The sequence below is a fragment of the Polypterus senegalus genome, chromosome 13, assembly GCF_016835505.1.
Source record: "Polypterus senegalus isolate Bchr_013 chromosome 13, ASM1683550v1, whole genome shotgun sequence".
NCBI lineage: Eukaryota > Metazoa > Chordata > Cladistia > Polypteriformes > Polypteridae > Polypterus > Polypterus senegalus.
In genome coordinates, this window is record NC_053166.1 from 158393696 (window position 1) to 158412127 (window position 18432).

General features: G+C 44.0%; 1 protein-coding gene across 1 annotated transcript in view; it reads right to left on the reverse strand.

Moving 5' to 3' along the window:
- Positions 1–491: 491 nt before the first annotated feature.
- Positions 492–18432, reverse strand: part of ercc4 (excision repair cross-complementation group 4) — a 33756-nt gene continuing 15815 nt past the window's right edge. Inside the window, exons 4-11 of the mRNA XM_039774490.1 lie at positions 17827–18034; positions 10991–11171; positions 10766–10900; positions 9058–9162; positions 5414–6005; positions 5238–5330; positions 1914–2026; positions 492–1498 (exon numbers count right to left, since the gene is read on the reverse strand). Of these exons, the coding sequence (XP_039630424.1) occupies positions 747–1498; positions 1914–2026; positions 5238–5330; positions 5414–6005; positions 9058–9162; positions 10766–10900; positions 10991–11171; positions 17827–18034 (2179 nt within the window). The 3' untranslated portion in view covers positions 492–746. The remainder of the gene's footprint in view (positions 1499–1913; positions 2027–5237; positions 5331–5413; positions 6006–9057; positions 9163–10765; positions 10901–10990; positions 11172–17826; positions 18035–18432) is intronic.

Here is an 18432-nt window from a genome sequence, read left to right on the forward strand (position 1 = left end):
CAGCTGGTATGTACGTTTCCTTTTTCTTGGTCGCCCGGCGTTCCTGAAGGCAGACCAGCGAGACCCCCTCAGCTGTATGTGCCGAAGCAGAACACAGGATGGGCGTGGTCAGACTGTGGGCAGGGTTTGATGGCCGAGCTTTACCATATAAGGAGGGAACGACGTTAGAGGTGTTAATGTATTCAGTTTGCTGTTGATATTCCTTGTTAATTCAGTATGATGGTAATGATATTGTTTATTTGTTCATCACCGTCCCTTACTATCCCAGAATGCAGTGGTGGTGCAAGTGGTCAAATGTTAACATGGTGAATTTCATGAAAACGTGCAGGGATATTTAGTGCCAGTTTTGCATGTGGAAACCTGATGAAAACAGCACAGATACGCTGAAGGTTACGGGTGGGGGGGGCGTTATTTTTTGTTTTGTCCAAACACTTCATTTATATGAAGTGCGGGCGACACTCAATTTTGAGGGCAAATGAGGATACACTGCGTTTGCCTGCATAGCTCATATAATTTATTTTATGCCATGTTAAAAAGTTTGCTCTTCCATTTATAATTTACAGTACAAAACTAGAGAGATTTTTCAGCCCCTGAGCCCCAGATCTCAATTTGTCTACTCCACAGTATGATGAATGGGGTCCGTGGATGTGATGGGGACGCCTCTTGCGCTTTTCCATCACTCCATTCAGATCAATCAGTTCAAAATTCACAGGTTGACCTATCATGGAGCTGGTCCATGCTGCCAGCTATCTCTTTCCCTTACCCTCCTTCCTGTTTTTGGGCACTGCCATCTGAGTACCTGGATTGTGTATAAACTCATGCAGCAGACGTGCATTGATGGCATTTCCCAAGATCTCTGCCAGCTTTTCCTGACTCAGGGTTACAAGGTCTGCCAGGCTGTGGATTTTGCTCATGAGTGCTCTGCAGTTCTTGGCACTGATGCCAGGCATCCTTAGCAGAAAGTCCTGCGGCCCTGGATTATAGAGGTCCGAGGATTCTGGGACTGTTTCCGATTCAGCGGTGACGGCCATGGCAGCTGTGGCATCTGGCTGAGGTCGGTTCCTTTTCAGCTCCTCAAACAGTTCGGCGGTAGCGTGAGGCGATGGGCACCAGAGAAGACGTAGTCGTGGGAAATGAAGGGTGAGGAGCGTCAGCTTGGAGGTGATGTCGTTGGCCGAGATCTCCTGGCGGATGTCGGTTCTCGCGGTCAGGGAGAAAGGCTTTCTTGGGTCAAACTCGATGAGCAGAACGGGCCGTCGGTAGAAGCGCGACATGGACAGGCACTGAGTGTACAGCCGTCCGTTGTTAAGAGAGCCAATCAGGTCGCTGATGCTTTTGCGCTCCACACAGGTGTCTGGACACAGGATGTAGTCCCCTACATCCAGCGTGACGGGCTCTATGTCCAAACCGCGACGATGGAGCAAGGCAGGCAGTTCACTACGGAATTCCCGCATGTCCACAATCACCCGTGCGGCTTCCCCTTTACCTTCCTGTCCACCTGCAGGACACAAACAAACGAGACAAAGCTGAGTTGCAAACCCAATTTCCATTTTGTTATAGTGAGTGGCTACTGGAACTGCTGGAATGAGCTTTGACTTAAAGCTCGGCATCCATTGCTGTCCTGAGGAATGGAATACTGCCGAAATGGCTTCATAACCTAATCATCGCTGTGTGGTGTACACCTCCCCAGCAAGTGTCCCATTACAAAATGACAGAAAGGCACAAGTGGAGAGCAGTTTACATTAATCCACAAGGAAGAGTTAAACCAAATTAGGGGAGATAAAAAGGAAGGTTCTGTGCCTTTAATGACTTACTAACCAGCGGACGCACAACAGCAGCTAACCAAACCTGAAACGGGATGCAGAATTTGAATATCAGGTGTTAGTGATCATAAAATAAAAAGAAAGACCGACCTGCTTTGCGAGTGTCCGTGGTGGCATTGGCCGGCGTGGCATCTCGGAGCAGATCCAGGTTTGTATCTCCACGGCCCTCCCTCTCCTCTGGAACAACCATGCTTGCTTTCTCCCTAAATGGTGAGAAAGCCAAATAATAAATTAAAGCATACCAAAAAAAAAAAGACAAATGAACTGGTCCTTTAATCCTCTGCCACCACACTCGCCGTTCTAATGAACATAATAATAATAATCAGTGACATTTCTGGCATTAAAGATCTGGAGTGGTCACATGGGCTGGGGAAGGGGGGGCTAAAGAGACAGAGAGAGAGACTGGAGGGGGCAAAGCCTGGAAGAGAAAGAGAGCTTTGAGAAATAAAAATTTGAACAATCAGTTTTACAGCACCCAATACTTGTATGAAAAATTTGGTTGACCTAAGTGAAAGTGTACTCAAGTTATCGTGTTTACACACACACACACAATTCCAAAAATGGTACTGTTGGACTCGGGGAGGTCTAAAACGTCGCGATTCACCAAAATCTTGAAATGGAATTTTTGGACAATTCCAATATTTCCTCTATACTTCGTATGCCAGAAAGTAAAAATCAAACAGTAAAAAAGTCCCCGATTCACACTTCAAATTAGAAAAAAATCAGTTCATTTCCCTAGTGTTTACAAACTGCCTCATTGCTTCTCCACCCTTTTATAAAAGTGTTGAGAAGGGGTGGAGCCTGGGTGGGGGGAGAGGGAGAAAGAGAGACAGATACTGTCAGAAGGGGCGGAGCCTGGGTGGGGAGAGAGAGACAGACAGACAGATGCTGTCAAAAGGGGCGGAGCCTGGGTGGGGGGGAGAGAGAGAGAGAAAGGGAGAGAGAGGCAGATGCTGTCAGAAGGCCGTGGGCTGGGGAGAGAGTGACAGTGGGATGCCATGATATGGGGCAGAACCTGGAGGGGAAAGAGAGAAACTGTGAGAAGGTGCAGAGCCATCCTGATAAACTGTGTATAAGGTGTTTGTTTGGTTGTGTGCGAGTATGTGTTGTGAGGCAGAGCGAGTTAGAAATGGTGAAGCACTTACAAGGCCTGCCCCATTGCTTAATTCCATTGACCTGGGGCAGGGGTCCTCAATCCCAGTCCTGGAGAGCCGCAGTGGCTGCAGGTTTTTGTTCTGACCTGGTTGCTTAATTAGAAAGCAATTCTTGCCAATAAAGCACTAACAAGCTACGAAATTAAATTAACTCTGCTATGTCAGCTCATTCTCATATCCTAGATTTTCTTTCCCTTTCTATCATGCAAATGATTTGAAGGCTAAAATGGACGAGTAATTCTCAGTCCTTCACTTTTTTCTCTTCATTTTTCTTCCAAGTATTTCATTAAACCCAATAGTGCAGATAAATACACACAGGTGTAAATGTAAAGAAGCGAAATGGAGAAATGCTGCTCTCTCTTGTCATTTGCATGTTATTGATAATAAGGAGCAATTAAAATAGCTGTTTAAGACAAAATTAAGCAATAAGGGCTCAAAATCACTTAAGCGAAGCAGAAGTGTTACTTTAGCAATAAGTGCTTTTTATTAAGCAACTGGGTTGGAGCAAAAACCTGCAGCCACTGCGGCTCTCCAGGACCGTGACTGAGGACCCCTGACCTGAGGAAAAGTGTGACATATAGGATGTAAAAATATTGTCAAGAGGAAGATGAGAGACACCAGACCTCGTAATGCAGACGAGCTGAAGGCCGCTCGCTATCAAAGCATCCTGGGCCTCCATAGCACCTCAGCAGTGCCACAGGCTGATCGCCTCCATGCCACGCCACATTGATGCAGTAATTCATGCAAAAGGAGCCCTGACCAAGTACTGAGTGTGTACATAGGCATACGTTTGAGTAGGCCAACATTTCTGTATTAACAATCATTTTTTTATTGGTCTTATGTAATATTTCACTTTTCTGAAATACTGAATTTTGGGTTTTCATCACCTGTAGGCCATAATCCGCAAAATGAAAAGAAATAACCACTTGAAATATATAACTCTGTGTGTGATGAATCTATATAATATACAACTTTTACTTTTTGAACTGAATTGCTGAAATAAATGGACTTTTCAATGATATTCTAATTCACTAACATGCACCTGTAGATGACGTGAAATGTGGAATATGCAACACAAGTAAAATGAGAATTTTTTTAATGGATGTTTTTAAATTGTTTGCCGTGTTCCAGCTTTGGTCACCATAGATATTCATTTAATTAGAAACTTTGTGATCTCAATAAAGTAGGGAAACATGAGAATAAAAAGTTTTCTTGGTCATGACCACAAACTATATGGGGTAAATAGCATCTAAAAAAATGATAATTTTATGGAGTATTCCTTTGAAAGTCGGTTAAAAAGTTCAAATTTAATTTTTATATTCATTAATCAGGGTGATTGCTGCACAATTCAGTTAAAAATTCAAAAGAAACAGTCACCTAGGCGCCTCTCCTAAATACACAGCAAAAAGAAAAATGGATCTGCTATCCCTTCAGGGCCTTTCTTCAACCCCCCCACCACTTGGGTGTTCATCTGTTGGAGTCCTGCAGTTCCCTGTCCAACTTTTCCTCTGGGGTGGCACGGTGGCGCAGTGGTAGCGCTTGCGGTCTCACAGTAGGGAGAACTGGGTTCGCTTCCCAGATCCTCCCTGCGTGGAGTTTGCATGTTTAATTATAATAATTTTCTCACTACTCAAAGCACTCAGCAATTGCAGGTTAAGGGCCTTGCTCAAGGGCCCAACAGAGCACAGTCCCTATTGACATTTACGGGAGTTGAACTGGCAACCTTTCGATTGCCAGTGCAGATCCCTAGCCTCAGAGCCACCACTCCACCCTTGTGTGTGTGGGTTTCCTCCGGGTGCTTTGGTTTCCTCCCACAGTCCAAAGACATGCATGTTAGGTGCACTGGTGATCCTAACTTGTCCCTAGTGTGTGCTTGGTGTGTGTGTGTGTATGTGTGTGTGCCCTGCAGGGGGCCCTGCCCGGGATTTGTTCTTGCCTTGCGCCCTGTGTTGGCAGGGATTGGTGGGTTGGAGAATGACTGACTGACTTTTTCCTCTGTCCTGTTCACCACCTTTTAACTTCTTGCCACTTCTCCTTAACCATTTCCTCCCTAAATCGATTCCTCCTCCTTTATTTCTGATTACCCCCCACAATCCATAAATGTATCTTACCTGGTCAGACTCTCTTTTATGATTTAGCAGAAACATTGAAAGGTACAAATAGAAAATATGCAAGCCGGTGGTTACAAGCTTGGTTCCTTTCTGATTCGGATCACGTTGGCTTGATAACGTTCGCTCACATTAACACAGGACTGGCTTACCTGATTAAATGTTCAAAGGCCTCCTTTTCTCTTCGCAGTGTGGTCAGGTATCTCTGCTCCTCGGTAGAGCCGCCGTAAATTAGGAAGTAAACTCTGCAAAAGGCAGTGAAGGAAGTTTTAACGTCATGGTTTCCAATAGCTTGGCGAATGTTGCTTCTTTTAATATCTTTACACACCTGAGAGGCTTTCCTGGGCGATTTGCCTTATACACTTCCAACTGACGCACAAAAGACAGCTCTGCATCATACAGGACAACATAGCGGGGCTCCACTTCATGCAGTACTCGTGTGAGGCTGTAGGGGTCGCTACACCCCAGCAGCGGATGAATGACAGTCAACGGCTCCTTCAGAATGCCATAGTAAGAATCAGATGAAAGATTAAGTAAAACTTCCTCTAGTTCTTGTTCCTCCTCCTCTTCATCTTCTTCAACGATATTCCCAATTTCATCGATAGGCTCCACTCCCCTCTCTGCCTCTTCACCTGGATCCATCTTGTCGACCATCTGCGTCAAGGTCAGTTCCGGAGGCTTCAGCGACTTCAGCTTTCCCTTGGACTGCAGTTTCGGTTTCTTGGCCTTCGCAGCTTTGTCCGATTGTCCTTTCCCTTGGGGCTTTCTGCCTTTCCCGTCCTTGCTTAGGTCTTGCGCCGCATCATTTTTCCCAAAGGTTCGGTTGTACAGCCTGGTGAGTAAAGCCTCAGGTCCTCGTACCACAAACTCTCTCAGCTGAGCACAGGTCCGGTCATCACTGGCGCAGATAAGAACACGTCCTGGGGGAGACAACAAGAGCATTTAGGGCCTTGTGCCAGGGCATTCTGGGCATACAGTCTGCCCAGGAATTATTAGCAGCTGGAAAGAAAATGGGCAAAAGCAAACACAAAATAAGCAGTGCATACAGGGCCGATCAAAATGATTCACCCCCTTGGCGAGTTTTCACATCCTTCTATTATTTTGCTCGATATAAACAACGGTTTCCACTACTACTATATGCCTTGGAACACTAGATGGTGCTATACCAGCACTTAACCCGATATACAGACACTGACAACACGTTTTTAAAACACCAAGAAGCTGTTTAATTTCTCTTCTTCAAGTAAATAATGCCCAACGCATCTCCACCACAATAAACAAATAAACACAATGATATTTAAATCTCCAAATCTCTCCTCCACACCTCCCAGCAAGCTCTGTCCTCTTACCTCCCAACTCCGGCTCGCTTGCTGGGTTCCCATCAGTCCTTTAAATAGTCCGTGACCAGGAAGTGTTTCTGTCCTTACGACCATGTGACTGACTGGCACATTCGGATCTAATGAAGAACTGTCATTTTCTTCAGCCCGGAAGTACTTCAGGGATTCTGTCCTCGTGACCATCTCGTACTTCCGGGCTTAAAGGAAATTATGAGTCCCCAGCTTCTTCGACAGTTACCTCCTGGTGGCACCCACGGCACCCAACAGGGCGGAGAAACTGAACTCCGAGTCTCAGGATGCCCTGTGGGAATCCGGGGCACCACCCACACTGCAAGGGGAGCTGCCATCTAGCGTTTTCGGGGAAGCAGTGTTGGCAAGTAGGTGCCTTCCCCCATTCTTCCATTCCAGTAGCCCCCCGGCCGTCCATCACACCCTCTACAACAATAGCGAGGAATCTGTGTCCTTGGCAGAGTTTTGGTCTTAGGCTTACCTTTAATTCTTCAATGTGACCAATTATCGACTGTTTATTCAGTGCATACTTTGTTGCTGACCGAAGCTGCATTATGACACTACCATTTTACACCTCCTTCTTCCTTCACTTGAACGTAATCCTCCAGATAAAATGAGAAGACACATACAGCCTAGCGGCGACCAACAGAAATGGTCTCGCCGGCCGACATACTCACACCAAAGCACAGAAGACATCACGCCAGACCAAGCAGCACAGGCGAGATGAACAACAAAGACAACGTATGACAAACCACAGAGCGACATTATCCGAAGATCAGCGGCAGCAAGCCTCGCACCCTAGATAGCGAACGAAAAATGAATTACACACAAGACCTTTCTGAAGAGCAGCGGCAAACTGCCAGACAACACGAAACATTACAACAGAAAAACTACAGGGATTCCATAACAACTGACAGCTCAAAATATATTCCCTTTATATTACGGCGTCTGCAATTTCCCGGTTGTTTTAGCATATTGTGGGGCTATCACCAAGTCACAACGATAAACGTCTAACAACGTCAGTTTATTTGCCAGGCCCTGTTTTCACCCATGGCCAGTTGTACACTACATTTTCCAGAGTTACATCGAAACCCGTTGTCACACACGTGCGAATAGGAGACAGCTAATGGGACTGAATAATAGTAATGCCATGCCAGACCAGGGGGCGACGATGTGCACTAACTGTCCTTCTTAATCCCTTGCAGACCATTCTCGGGAAATCCCGCCCGATTTGGGCACTTCTGATGACGTCACTTCTGGTTTCCGGCCCCTGATGATGTCACTTCCTCCACTGGCCATTAAAGCCGCCATCTTACCTCCACATCATCAATTGTGGACTCTGATCTGTAAAGATCTGTTGTTGTTTTTTCAACCCTTCTGCAGCCAGGACTTAATATACGGGTGTCTGCCCCAAACCGTCATGATGTCTCAGTGTGATGCTTGCGACACCGCTTTAAACTTACAGGTTCTTGCAGGTTACACACAGGGGAATATTTTCACCGACAATAACGTTTATGCAACAAACTGCGATTTCCAAAAAATTCTTATAGACGTCGGTAAACTACATGACCTGACGGCCACACTTCACACAGACTGACTAACGAGTGCGCTGCGTTTCCCTTCTTATCCAATATGTTCTGTTAATCTGTTCATGTGACACTTTGTATTGTAAATATTTGTGCTGTTGTTAGGGACTGTAATAACATCCCATACTAGTCATGTGACTATTCTAATATTGTGTCCTCTCACAAGTCACTACTTATTAAAACCATCTCCTGTCTTATTGTAAGGTGTGATGTTCTTCTCTCCCTCATCATCATTATGACTATCACCAAGTCACAATGACAAATGTCTAATAACTCTGGAGTTTATTTGCCAGGCCCTGTTTTCACCCATGGCCAGTTGTACACTACATTTTCCAGAATTACATCGAAACCCTGATTAAATGTACAGGTACTTGCGGGTTACACACAGGGGAATATTTTCACCGACAATAATGTTTATGCAATAAATTGTGTTTTTCCAACAATTATTATAGATGTCGGTATACTACGACCTGACGGCCACACTTCACACAGACTGACTTACGAGTGCCCTGTGTTTCCCTTCCTATCCGATATGTTCTGTTAATCTGTTCACGTGACACTTTGTATTGTAAATATCTATGCTGTTGCGAGTGACTATAAGAACATCCCATACTAATCATGTGACTATTCTAATATTGACTCTTCTCACAAGTCACTACTTATTAAAATAATCTCCTGTCTTACTGTAATGTGTGATGTTCTTCTCTCCCTCATCATCATTTCATTAACGCTTTTATTCTTGCAAAGTTTTCGCAAGCATGATTTGCTAGTTTTATTCTTATACAACACTGAATTCACAGTGGATTGAATTTGGATTTTTTGACCCCAATCGACAGTAAAAGTCTCTTTAAATTTCAAGGCAAAAACAGATCACTGCAAAGTGGTTTAAATTAATTACAAATATGAAACACAAAATAACTGACAGTACCCTATACCACCCTAATCAGCGAGAAATTACCATCACAGAGTATAACGTTGTGTTTGAAGCCAGTAGTGCAGCCCCCAGTGGCCAACCCCTGTGCCTTTAGAACCCCCTTTACCTGGCTCCAGCTCCGCTTCCTTATTCTCCCGCTCAATCTCCTTCAGGACTTCAGATAGTGCCTCCCATTTGGGGTTAACCTCTAAAACCAGCTCCCGTTTCACTTCTGTAGAAGTAGACCAGCAAAGAGAATGATCATTTAATGTGTACTGTACATGAACTGCTGACAAAGGACTTCCGAGGCTGTCTCGTTTCTTGTCAGGATCTTAGACATCAGTCATTTTGAGACGCCTTGCTCACATCTTGTCCGCTTTTATACTTCCTGTCTTTGAAGGGGACTCTCTGCGTGCCTCCTACGCCTTTACTGGTCCTTGTGTGACTTACACTTCCTCTTTCAATTACGTCACCAAAGCCAAACTAACCAGTCACAACAAAGCTAAATTGACTAATCAGATTATGTTTCTGGACTTCTCTAGCGCCTTCAACACCATCCAACCTCTGCTCCTTAGGGACAAGCTGACAGAGATGGTAGTAGATTCATACCTGGTGGCATGGATCATGAACTGTCTTACAGACAGACCTCAATATGTGCGTCTCGGGAACTGCAGGTCTGACATTGTGGTCAGCAGCACAGGAGCGCCGCAGGGGACTGGACTTTCTCTAGTCCTGTTCAGCCCAAATACATCAGACTTCCAATACAACTCGGAGTCCTGCCACGTGCAAAAGTTCACCGACGACACTGCTATGGTGGGCTGCATCAGGAGTGGGCAGGAGGAGGAGTATAGGAACCTAATCAATGGTGCGACTCATACCACTTGCACCTGAACACCAGCAAAACCAAAGAGCTGGTGGTGGATTTTAGGAGGCCTCATGGACCCCTGTGATCATCAGAGGTGACTGTGCAGAGGGTACAGACCTATAAATACCTGGGAGTGCAGCTGGATGATAAATTGGACTGGACTGCCATTACTGATGCTCTGTGTAAGAGAGGACAGAGCCGATAATACTTCCTTAGAAGGCTGGCGTCTTTCAACATCTGCAATAAGATGCTGCAGATGTTCTACCAGACGGTTGTGATGAGCACCCTTTTCTACACGGTGGTGTGCTGGGGAGGCAGCATAAAGAAGAGGGACGCCTCACAACTTGAAAAACTGGTGAGGAAGGCAGGCTCTATTGTAGGCACGGAGCTGGACAGTCTGACATCCGTGGCAGAGCGACGGGCACTGAGCAGACTCCTGTCAATCATGGAGAATCCACTGAACAGGATCATCTCCAGACAGAGGAGCAGCTTCAGCGACAGACTGCTGTCACCATCCTGCTCCACTGACAGACTGAGGAGACCTCACACTATGCGACTCTCCAATGCCACCCGGTGGGGTAAACATTAACATTTTACAAAGTTATTGTCCGTTATTCCTGCATTGTTATCACTCTTTAATTTAATATTGTTTTTTTATCAGTATGCTGCTGCGGGAGTATGTGAATTATCTTCACGGAAAAAATGAACACACACACTGACCTTAACGTTCTATTATTTAGTAGGTAATGATTTTGTAACTATTAATTAATGTATGCTGTACATATGCATACATACTATATGTATATGTATGTCTAGAAATTTCAGGTTTTACAGCAGGCTACCGTCAGCCTTGACAATCATTGGGATAATTTCCCCAATCATCAATGGATGAAAAAGACACCAACGTCAAGACTGCTGATCACTTTGCAAAAGTAAAATTTGCCGCTCAGTTAATAATAGAGGCATCTACCTGAGTTTCCACTTGTAATTTGGTCTTTATATCCTGCAGGTCCAGGCTTTTTTCCTGTAAGCGACTGCGGGATGCGATAAACCCGAGATCTGGCGTTCACAAACATGGAAGTGCTGGAATCCAGGAACAGCCACCCTATAGGAGCACAAGAGTTTGGATGGTTTTACATAGGAAACGGTTCGATACCATCGTCAGTCATTAAAAGGTAGGTAGAAGTAAACGTACCAGAGTTCTGTCCAAAAGCCTTCTCACTCGTTCGGAGAGACTCCAGCAGGTTCAGGAAAGTGACGCAGTCATACTGTGTGAGGTAAAGAAGCAGCGTCCTGAGGATCTTCAAGTCCTGCACTAGAGACTTTGTCTTCATGCCCAGTTGGTGCCACAAAGGGTCAAGGTAATGACGGATGACCTGTGGGGAAGAACAATGCTGATACTTGATTATGTCCATAAAGTGACACCAGTCTGCCCTTTAGTTAGGGTGGGACAATACACGTGTCTTTAATGTGACAGCGTAATCCTATGATAAAACTAGGCATACCATTTTTCAGAAAGACATCAGAAGCGAACATGGGATAAAAATTTGACACTGACAATTCTTAGAAAATGTTGGCAAATCAAAACACAGGAGGAAAGGAATCCTCATGTGTTTTATAATCTTACTATTGCAGAATTTCTAGGCAGTGGCAATTGAAATTCTGACAGCAAGAACACCTCACTTAAGCAACAAACCTTACGCAGTCTGAGAAGGACACAAGTGTTGGTTTTCACAAAGTGTGCTGCTTCAGTGTTTTTAGATCTTTGTGTCAGATGTTTCTATCGGATACTGAAGTAGAATTACAAGCAGTTCAGAAGTTTCAAAGGCTTTTATTAACAATTACATTCAGTTTATGCAAAGAGTCCATATTTGCAGTGTTGGCCCTTCTTTCTTTAACAAGGCCTCTGCAATTCACCCTGGCAGGCTGTCAACCAACTTCTGGGTCCAATCCTGACTGATGGCAGCCCATTCTTGAGGATTGACTACAAGTTCTCAATGGGGAGTTTCCTGGCCATGGACACAAAATATCAATGTTTTGTTCCTCAAGCCACTTAGTTCTCTCTTTTGGCTTATGGCCCGGTGCTCCATCACGTTGGTCACCAAACTGTTCTTGGATGGTTGGGCGAAGCTGCTCTCAGAGGACGTTTTGATCCCATTCTTTATTCATGGCTGTGTTCAAATTGTGAGTGAGCCCACTGCCTTGGCTGACACGAGTGGTCTCAGGATGCTATACGTACAATGGCAGCACATCTGGGACTGTAACTCGGATCCGCCTGGCCACCCTCTGACTTCAGGGTGACCAGATGGCTTCACAAAAATGGGGAGGTGCTCTGTAGGCAGAGTTTTTCAAACCTGATTTTTGATAAAAAGTTCACATCCTTTTCAATTCTTGCCACTAAACAAACTGGCAATTAGTTGGTTGTGTCGTAAATTAACACTCATCCTGTCTTAAGAAGAGCGATGGCCAGTTGGAACCAATGACTCACTGGAAGGCTTTGTGACCCTTGCCAAGTAAAACTAGAAATGGCATTTGTAAATTGTAGAAAATGAGTTTTGTGACATAAATATTTTATCCATTTCCTGGTGGTTGACTCTGGCTCACTACCACCTAAAATATTTAATCAAGCAAATCCATAAAATAAGTAATGACAGATGAATACGTGAAACGTTGTGTCGCCAAGTTTGTTGAACCTTTTAGCCTTTTACTTAACATTTGCAGGCTCATTTCCACCCCTAACTCTTGTAATGTCAGCCTTCATCGTAGTGTCTTTTTAAAAATACTCACTTGTACAGTCGCGGCCAAAACTTTAGAGAAGGACCCAAGTGTTGGTTTTCACAAAGTGTGCTGCTTCAGTGTTTTTAGATCTTTAGTGTCAGATGTTTCTATCGGATACTGAAGTAGAATTACAAGCAGTTCAGAAGTTTCAAAGGCTTTTATTAACAATTACATTCAGTTTATGCAAAGAGTTCATATTTGCAGTATTGGCCATTCTTTCATTTTTTTTCAAGGCCTCTCCAATTCACCCTGGCAGGCTGTCTGTCCATCAACTTGTGGGCCAAATCCTGACTGATGGCAGCAGCCCATTCTTGCACAATCAAAGCTTGGAGTTTGTCAGAACTGGTGGGTTTGTGTTTGTTCACCCGCCTCTTGAGGATTGACCACAAGTTCTCAATGGGGAGTTTCCTGGACATGGACCCCAAATTTCAAAGTTTTGTTCCCCAAGCCACTTAGCTTTCACTTTTACCTTATGGCCCGGTGCTCCATCATGTTAGAAAAGGCATTTTGGGTCACCAAACTGTTCTTGGATGGCTGGGAGAAGTTACTCTCGCAGGATATTTTTTTGTCTCATTCTTTATTCACGGCTGTGTTCTTATGCCAAATTGTGAGTGAGCCCACCGCCTTGGCTGACATGAATGTTCTCAGGATGCTTTACTGTTGGCGTGACACAGGACTGATGATAGCATCGCTCACCTTTTCTTTTTTCTGGATGCCCCAAACAAATCGGAAAGGGGATTCATCCGAAAAAAATGAGTTGACGCCAGCAGTACTCAGCAGTTCAAACCCAGAATATCAATCTGTCCCTGATGTTTTTTCTTGGCTTCTTTGCTGCCCTTCTTGACACGCACCAGGCCATCCTCCAAAAGTATCTGCCTCGCTCACACCTGCCTGCTGCCATTCCTGAGCAAGTTCTGCACTGGTGGTGCCCCCCCGATCCCAAGCCATGAATAAAGAATGGGACCAAAATATCCTCTGAGAGCAACATCTCCCAACCATCCAACAACAGTTTGGTGACCAGCCATGATGGAGCACCGAGCCAGAAGGCAAAAGTGATAACTAAGTGGCTCAGTGAACAAAATATTGAACTTTTGGGGTCCATGGCTAGTGGTGGCTCTGAGGCTAAGGATCTGTCTTGGTATCCAGAAGGTTGCCGGTTCAAATCCCCGTCACTGCCAATTGAGACCCTACTCTGCTGGGCCCTTGAGCAAGGCTCTTAACCTGCCGTACCATGTGCTCGGACCCCAAGGGGTATGCGAAAACTAACAAATTCCCAATTCAAGAAATTGTAGAAGGCAAAATAAAGAAAGAAAAAAAAAATCTTCAAACCTTAATCCCATTGAGAACATGTGGTCAATCCCCAGGAGACGGGTGGACAAACAAAAACCCACCAATTCTGATTCTGCAAGAATGGGCTGCCATCAGTCAGGATTGGGTCCACAAGTTGATGGACAGACAGCCTCCCAGGAAGAATTGCAGAGGTCTTGAAAAAGAAAGAAGAGCCAACACTGCAAATATGGACTCTGTGCATAACCTTCATGTCATTGTCAATAAAAGCCTTTGAAACTTCTGAAATGCTGCTTGTAATTCTACTTCAGTATACCACAGAAACATCTGGCAAAAAGATCTAAAAACACTGAAGCAGCAGACTTTGTGAAAACCAACACTTGGGGTCATTTTCAAAACTTTTGGCCACGACTGTACAACTGGGAGAAGACTTAAGGGCCAGATGCAGGATATGCTGGAGGGTTGACCCCCGTAGAAGAAATGGGGAATTCCCAGGAGGAGCAAAGGAAGTTTAGGAGGACAGGGCTTCCTGATAATGCTGATGCTATTTACTACATGTGTTTGCTTGATTGTTTGCTGCCACCGTGTGGTAAGTCTATAAAATGAACCTGTTCCCAAAATGAATACAAAATAATAGGTAAATGCTGCAAAAATGAATAGAAAATAACTAATCCTGGGGTTAAGACAGTATAAAAATACTGGATAGATGCATATTGTGGCAGGTGTACTCTAACTTGCTTAGGTGCTTCAGAATGACCAGGAGCTGGTGCCTATCCCAGCAGCATGGAGTAAAAGGCCTTGACAAAGTAAATGGAGGCACAAAGCCACACATCTTCACACCAGGCCAGCTTAGAGTCACTCATCTCCATAACAGAAACATGCTAACCCAAGATAGTCCCTCAAGGTTGGGAGCAGGCATTGATAGCAGGCATTGATAGCGCGCTGCTGCACCCACCACATGACGAACCACCGGGATTGGGACCCGAGTGCAGCGGCTCCTCGACTTCATTACAGTTGTGGGGACTGGGTGATCAAAGATATAAATGTGGCACTAAAAATGTTTCTTTTTGCATTTTTTCCCCCCCCAATGGCTGCTTAAGTGTGATAGAGATTGCCTTTAACTTTAACTTAATCCTGATACTCTGTATGTTCAATCCTTCATAATAACTATTCACAGTGGCTCCAAAATCCGTACTGACCCCAACTCTCTCTTCTGTTTCTTTTTCCGGTTTCTTTGTGGTGGCGGCCTGCGCCACCACCACCTACTCAAAGCATCATGATGCACCAACATTGATGGACTGAAAGCCAGAAGTCTACGTGACCATCATCATCAGGTCCTTCCATGAAAACCCTAAATACAAAGAGGACTGTCTGATTTATGTTAGGTAGATTGCCCAGAGGGGACTGGGCGGTCTCTTGGTCTGCAACCCCTACAGATTTTATTTTTTTCTCCAGCCTTTGGAGTTTTTTTTGTTTTTCTGTCCACCCTGGCCATCGGACCTTACTCTTATTCTATGTTAATTTATGTTGACTTATGTTTATTTTTTATTGTGTCTTCTATTTTTCTATTCATTTTGTAAAGCACTTTGAGCTACATTTTTTGTATGAATATGTGCTATATAAATAAATGTTGATTGATTGATTGATTGGATAATCATTTAAAACTAAACCTCACTGTTTCCAGTTTCAGTCTTGTTGGACCACCTATGGCTGAGGGGTTTTTTTCTTCTAACCCTGAAGTCATTTTATTTCTGCATAGAGCAGATTGTTTTACTTTGTCTTTTTCTGCATTTAGAAAACAGCAGCTGTGTAAGATTTACATTCATAAGAAATTTCAAAATACTGACATTTTAGCATTTTGTTATTAAATTTCTTTTGTAACATCAAGTATATATCAAGCACTTTATTGTGTAACACAATGAAATAACTTTTTGTGACAGCCCCAAGCTACATTTAAAGAAAAGTCAAATAATTCCATATATGTTGTATACAGTGTTAAGTGATCAAATAACCAGAACAAATTATTATTGCTCAAAGTACAGCAGCATAAATTGTTATTGAACCTGTTAATGAGCAGTACATTACATATTCTTTACTGTAATACATTAGTATATTGCACATCACCAATATAGCTTATTGCACATGTTCAATTAAAAATGATCTCAGACTGAGGAGATTCAGAGTTCAGTTTATGGCAGATGGGAAAAAAGCTCATTTTTAGTCTGTCTGTGCGTCCACGGATTGACCTAAAGTGTCTGCCTGACGGGAGGAGCTCAAACTAAGAAGTTCCAGGATGAGTTTTGTCTTTGAGAAGGTTTTTGGTTCTTGTCACACAGCGAGTTCGAGTGATGGCAGTTCAGTCCCAATAATGACCTCTGCTATTTTTACAACCCGCTGCAGGGCTTCTTTAGCAGCCTTGGTGCATCTGTTGTACCTGCAGGCCATCATGCACTTAGTTAAGATGCTCTCTATAGTGCAGCGATAGAAATGAACCAGAAGCTTCTGGGGGAGGTCAGCTCTCCTTGGCTTCCCGAGAAAATGGAGGCATTGTTGTGCTTTGCCTATTCTAGCCAAGTTATCATCAGCCCAGGACAGGTCCTCCGAGATGGTGACTCCCAGAAACGTAAAGCTGGAAACTTTTGTCATTTTCCTATTATCGTATATACTTGTGTATAAGTTGATTCTTGAAACCCCAAAAAAAAAAAATCGACCATAAAATCAGACCCCGACAGACATACGCCTGTTCAAAAATGCGACACGTAATTATTATTATTATTTATTTTTAATATCTTCTTGCTTCCTCCAATCTCAGTTTCTCAGACAAATTGAATTTTATTGCAGCAGCCCAGTTACCAATTTTCTTTTGCCACTTTGACGAGTTTTAATTTAAAACCAGCTTCATGTTTTCTTCTGATCGAACGCTCTATCGTAGATAAGGGATGCTCTTACGATAAAGGTGTATGAAGGCAAGAGATATACAAAACAGTGCAAACGTCGCTTCCGAATAGTTTCGGTCTTACCATGTGGTCATGTAGGCACAATACATAGGAAAAAAAAAAAAAGGCAGTGTGCTCCGTGGTTACTCTCTCAGGTGGGCATTAGCATACTGTAATCTCTTGGACCAATAGCGCAAGTTTTCCACATTTGACTTATACGACTGACATTATAAGATACCAGTAACGGCGTACTGCACGATAACGTCCTGTGAATTCACTTGACTTGAGTATTCCTAGTTTTCCTCCTCTTTCTCTGTACGTTTACCATGCGTTTGCTCAGAGGTTGATGCTCTTGTTCCTTCCTAAGCAGCTCTTCTTTTCTCCACCCTAGCGGGCCGCTTCTTCTCTTCTTCTGTCAGCATCTTTTCGCGTTAAAACTGATTAAGTTAATTTTTGTGTTGCAATGACTTAGTACATTTTCTTTAATTTTTTACTTAAGCTGGCACTTAAGTGTTCAATCTGCCTCAAGAATGATTAGCGAAGGTGGTAGGGAATGAGAATGGTGCCTATACGCATGCGCTGCACGGTCGAGGGTTGATACTACTGTACAATAAAATAAAATAAAAATATGAGTAATAAAAATCATCACCCCGAAAGCGTATAGTAGACGTCATGTAGTATATGTGTACCAAATTTCAAGTCGATAGGTGAAACGGTTTGTGAGCTACAGGCGATTTAAAATCCCGGACAGCCAGCTACGGTAGCGTATTATACAAGACCACCAGAAATTATACAGTAAAATCAAACCCAGACTTATCTGTGGGAGAACTTAAACGTGAGTACATACGGTAATTCAGCCTTTTCTGTGGATTTTGCTCCCTTAATTGTATTTGAATAATGACAATTAAGAGAAAGTGGGGTTCATTACTACATACTCCTTGCTGCTTTAAAGTATATCCCTTTATTTTTTTGTAGCACTTCTTAATCACAATTATACAGAACCTGAGGAGACAAAACAAAACCAACTCACCTTCTCAAAGGACCTGCCCAGGGCGCTCTCCAGTGACAAGTCCTCCACTTCCAGGGCTGGGTTGAAGCGCTTGAGCTCCTTCAGACAGGCATTCATAATATCCAGGATGGAAGTCTGGATGGCTGTCATGGCTGGCGTCAGGGACACGTGCAGCTCTACCACTTCAGGCTTGTGTCTCTCCAGGCAGGAGTTCACGGCCGCGTGAAATCTGGCGAGCACAGCAAGGATTTCATGAAATATTAAAAGTAAGGCAACTGACCATTTACAGCTCTAAAGGGTTCACACATGGGGTGGTACACAGTGGTTAGCGGTGCCACTTCCCAGATGCAGCGTCCCAGCTCTGAATTCCACATCCAGTTGTCTGTAAGGAGAATGTTGTATTCTCACGATATGGTATGCACATGTGGCTCAGGATCTGCGCTGGTATCTGGAAGGCTACCGGTTCAGAAGGGATCCTACGTTGTTGGGCCCTTAACCTAAAAAATTGCTCCAAGGGCGCTGTACAATGGCTGACTCTGCACTCTGACATCCAAAGGTCATGTGCAAAGACAATTTGCCCTTAGAGATTAACTCTTCGAGGGCTGAATATTTTTCCCAAACAAACGC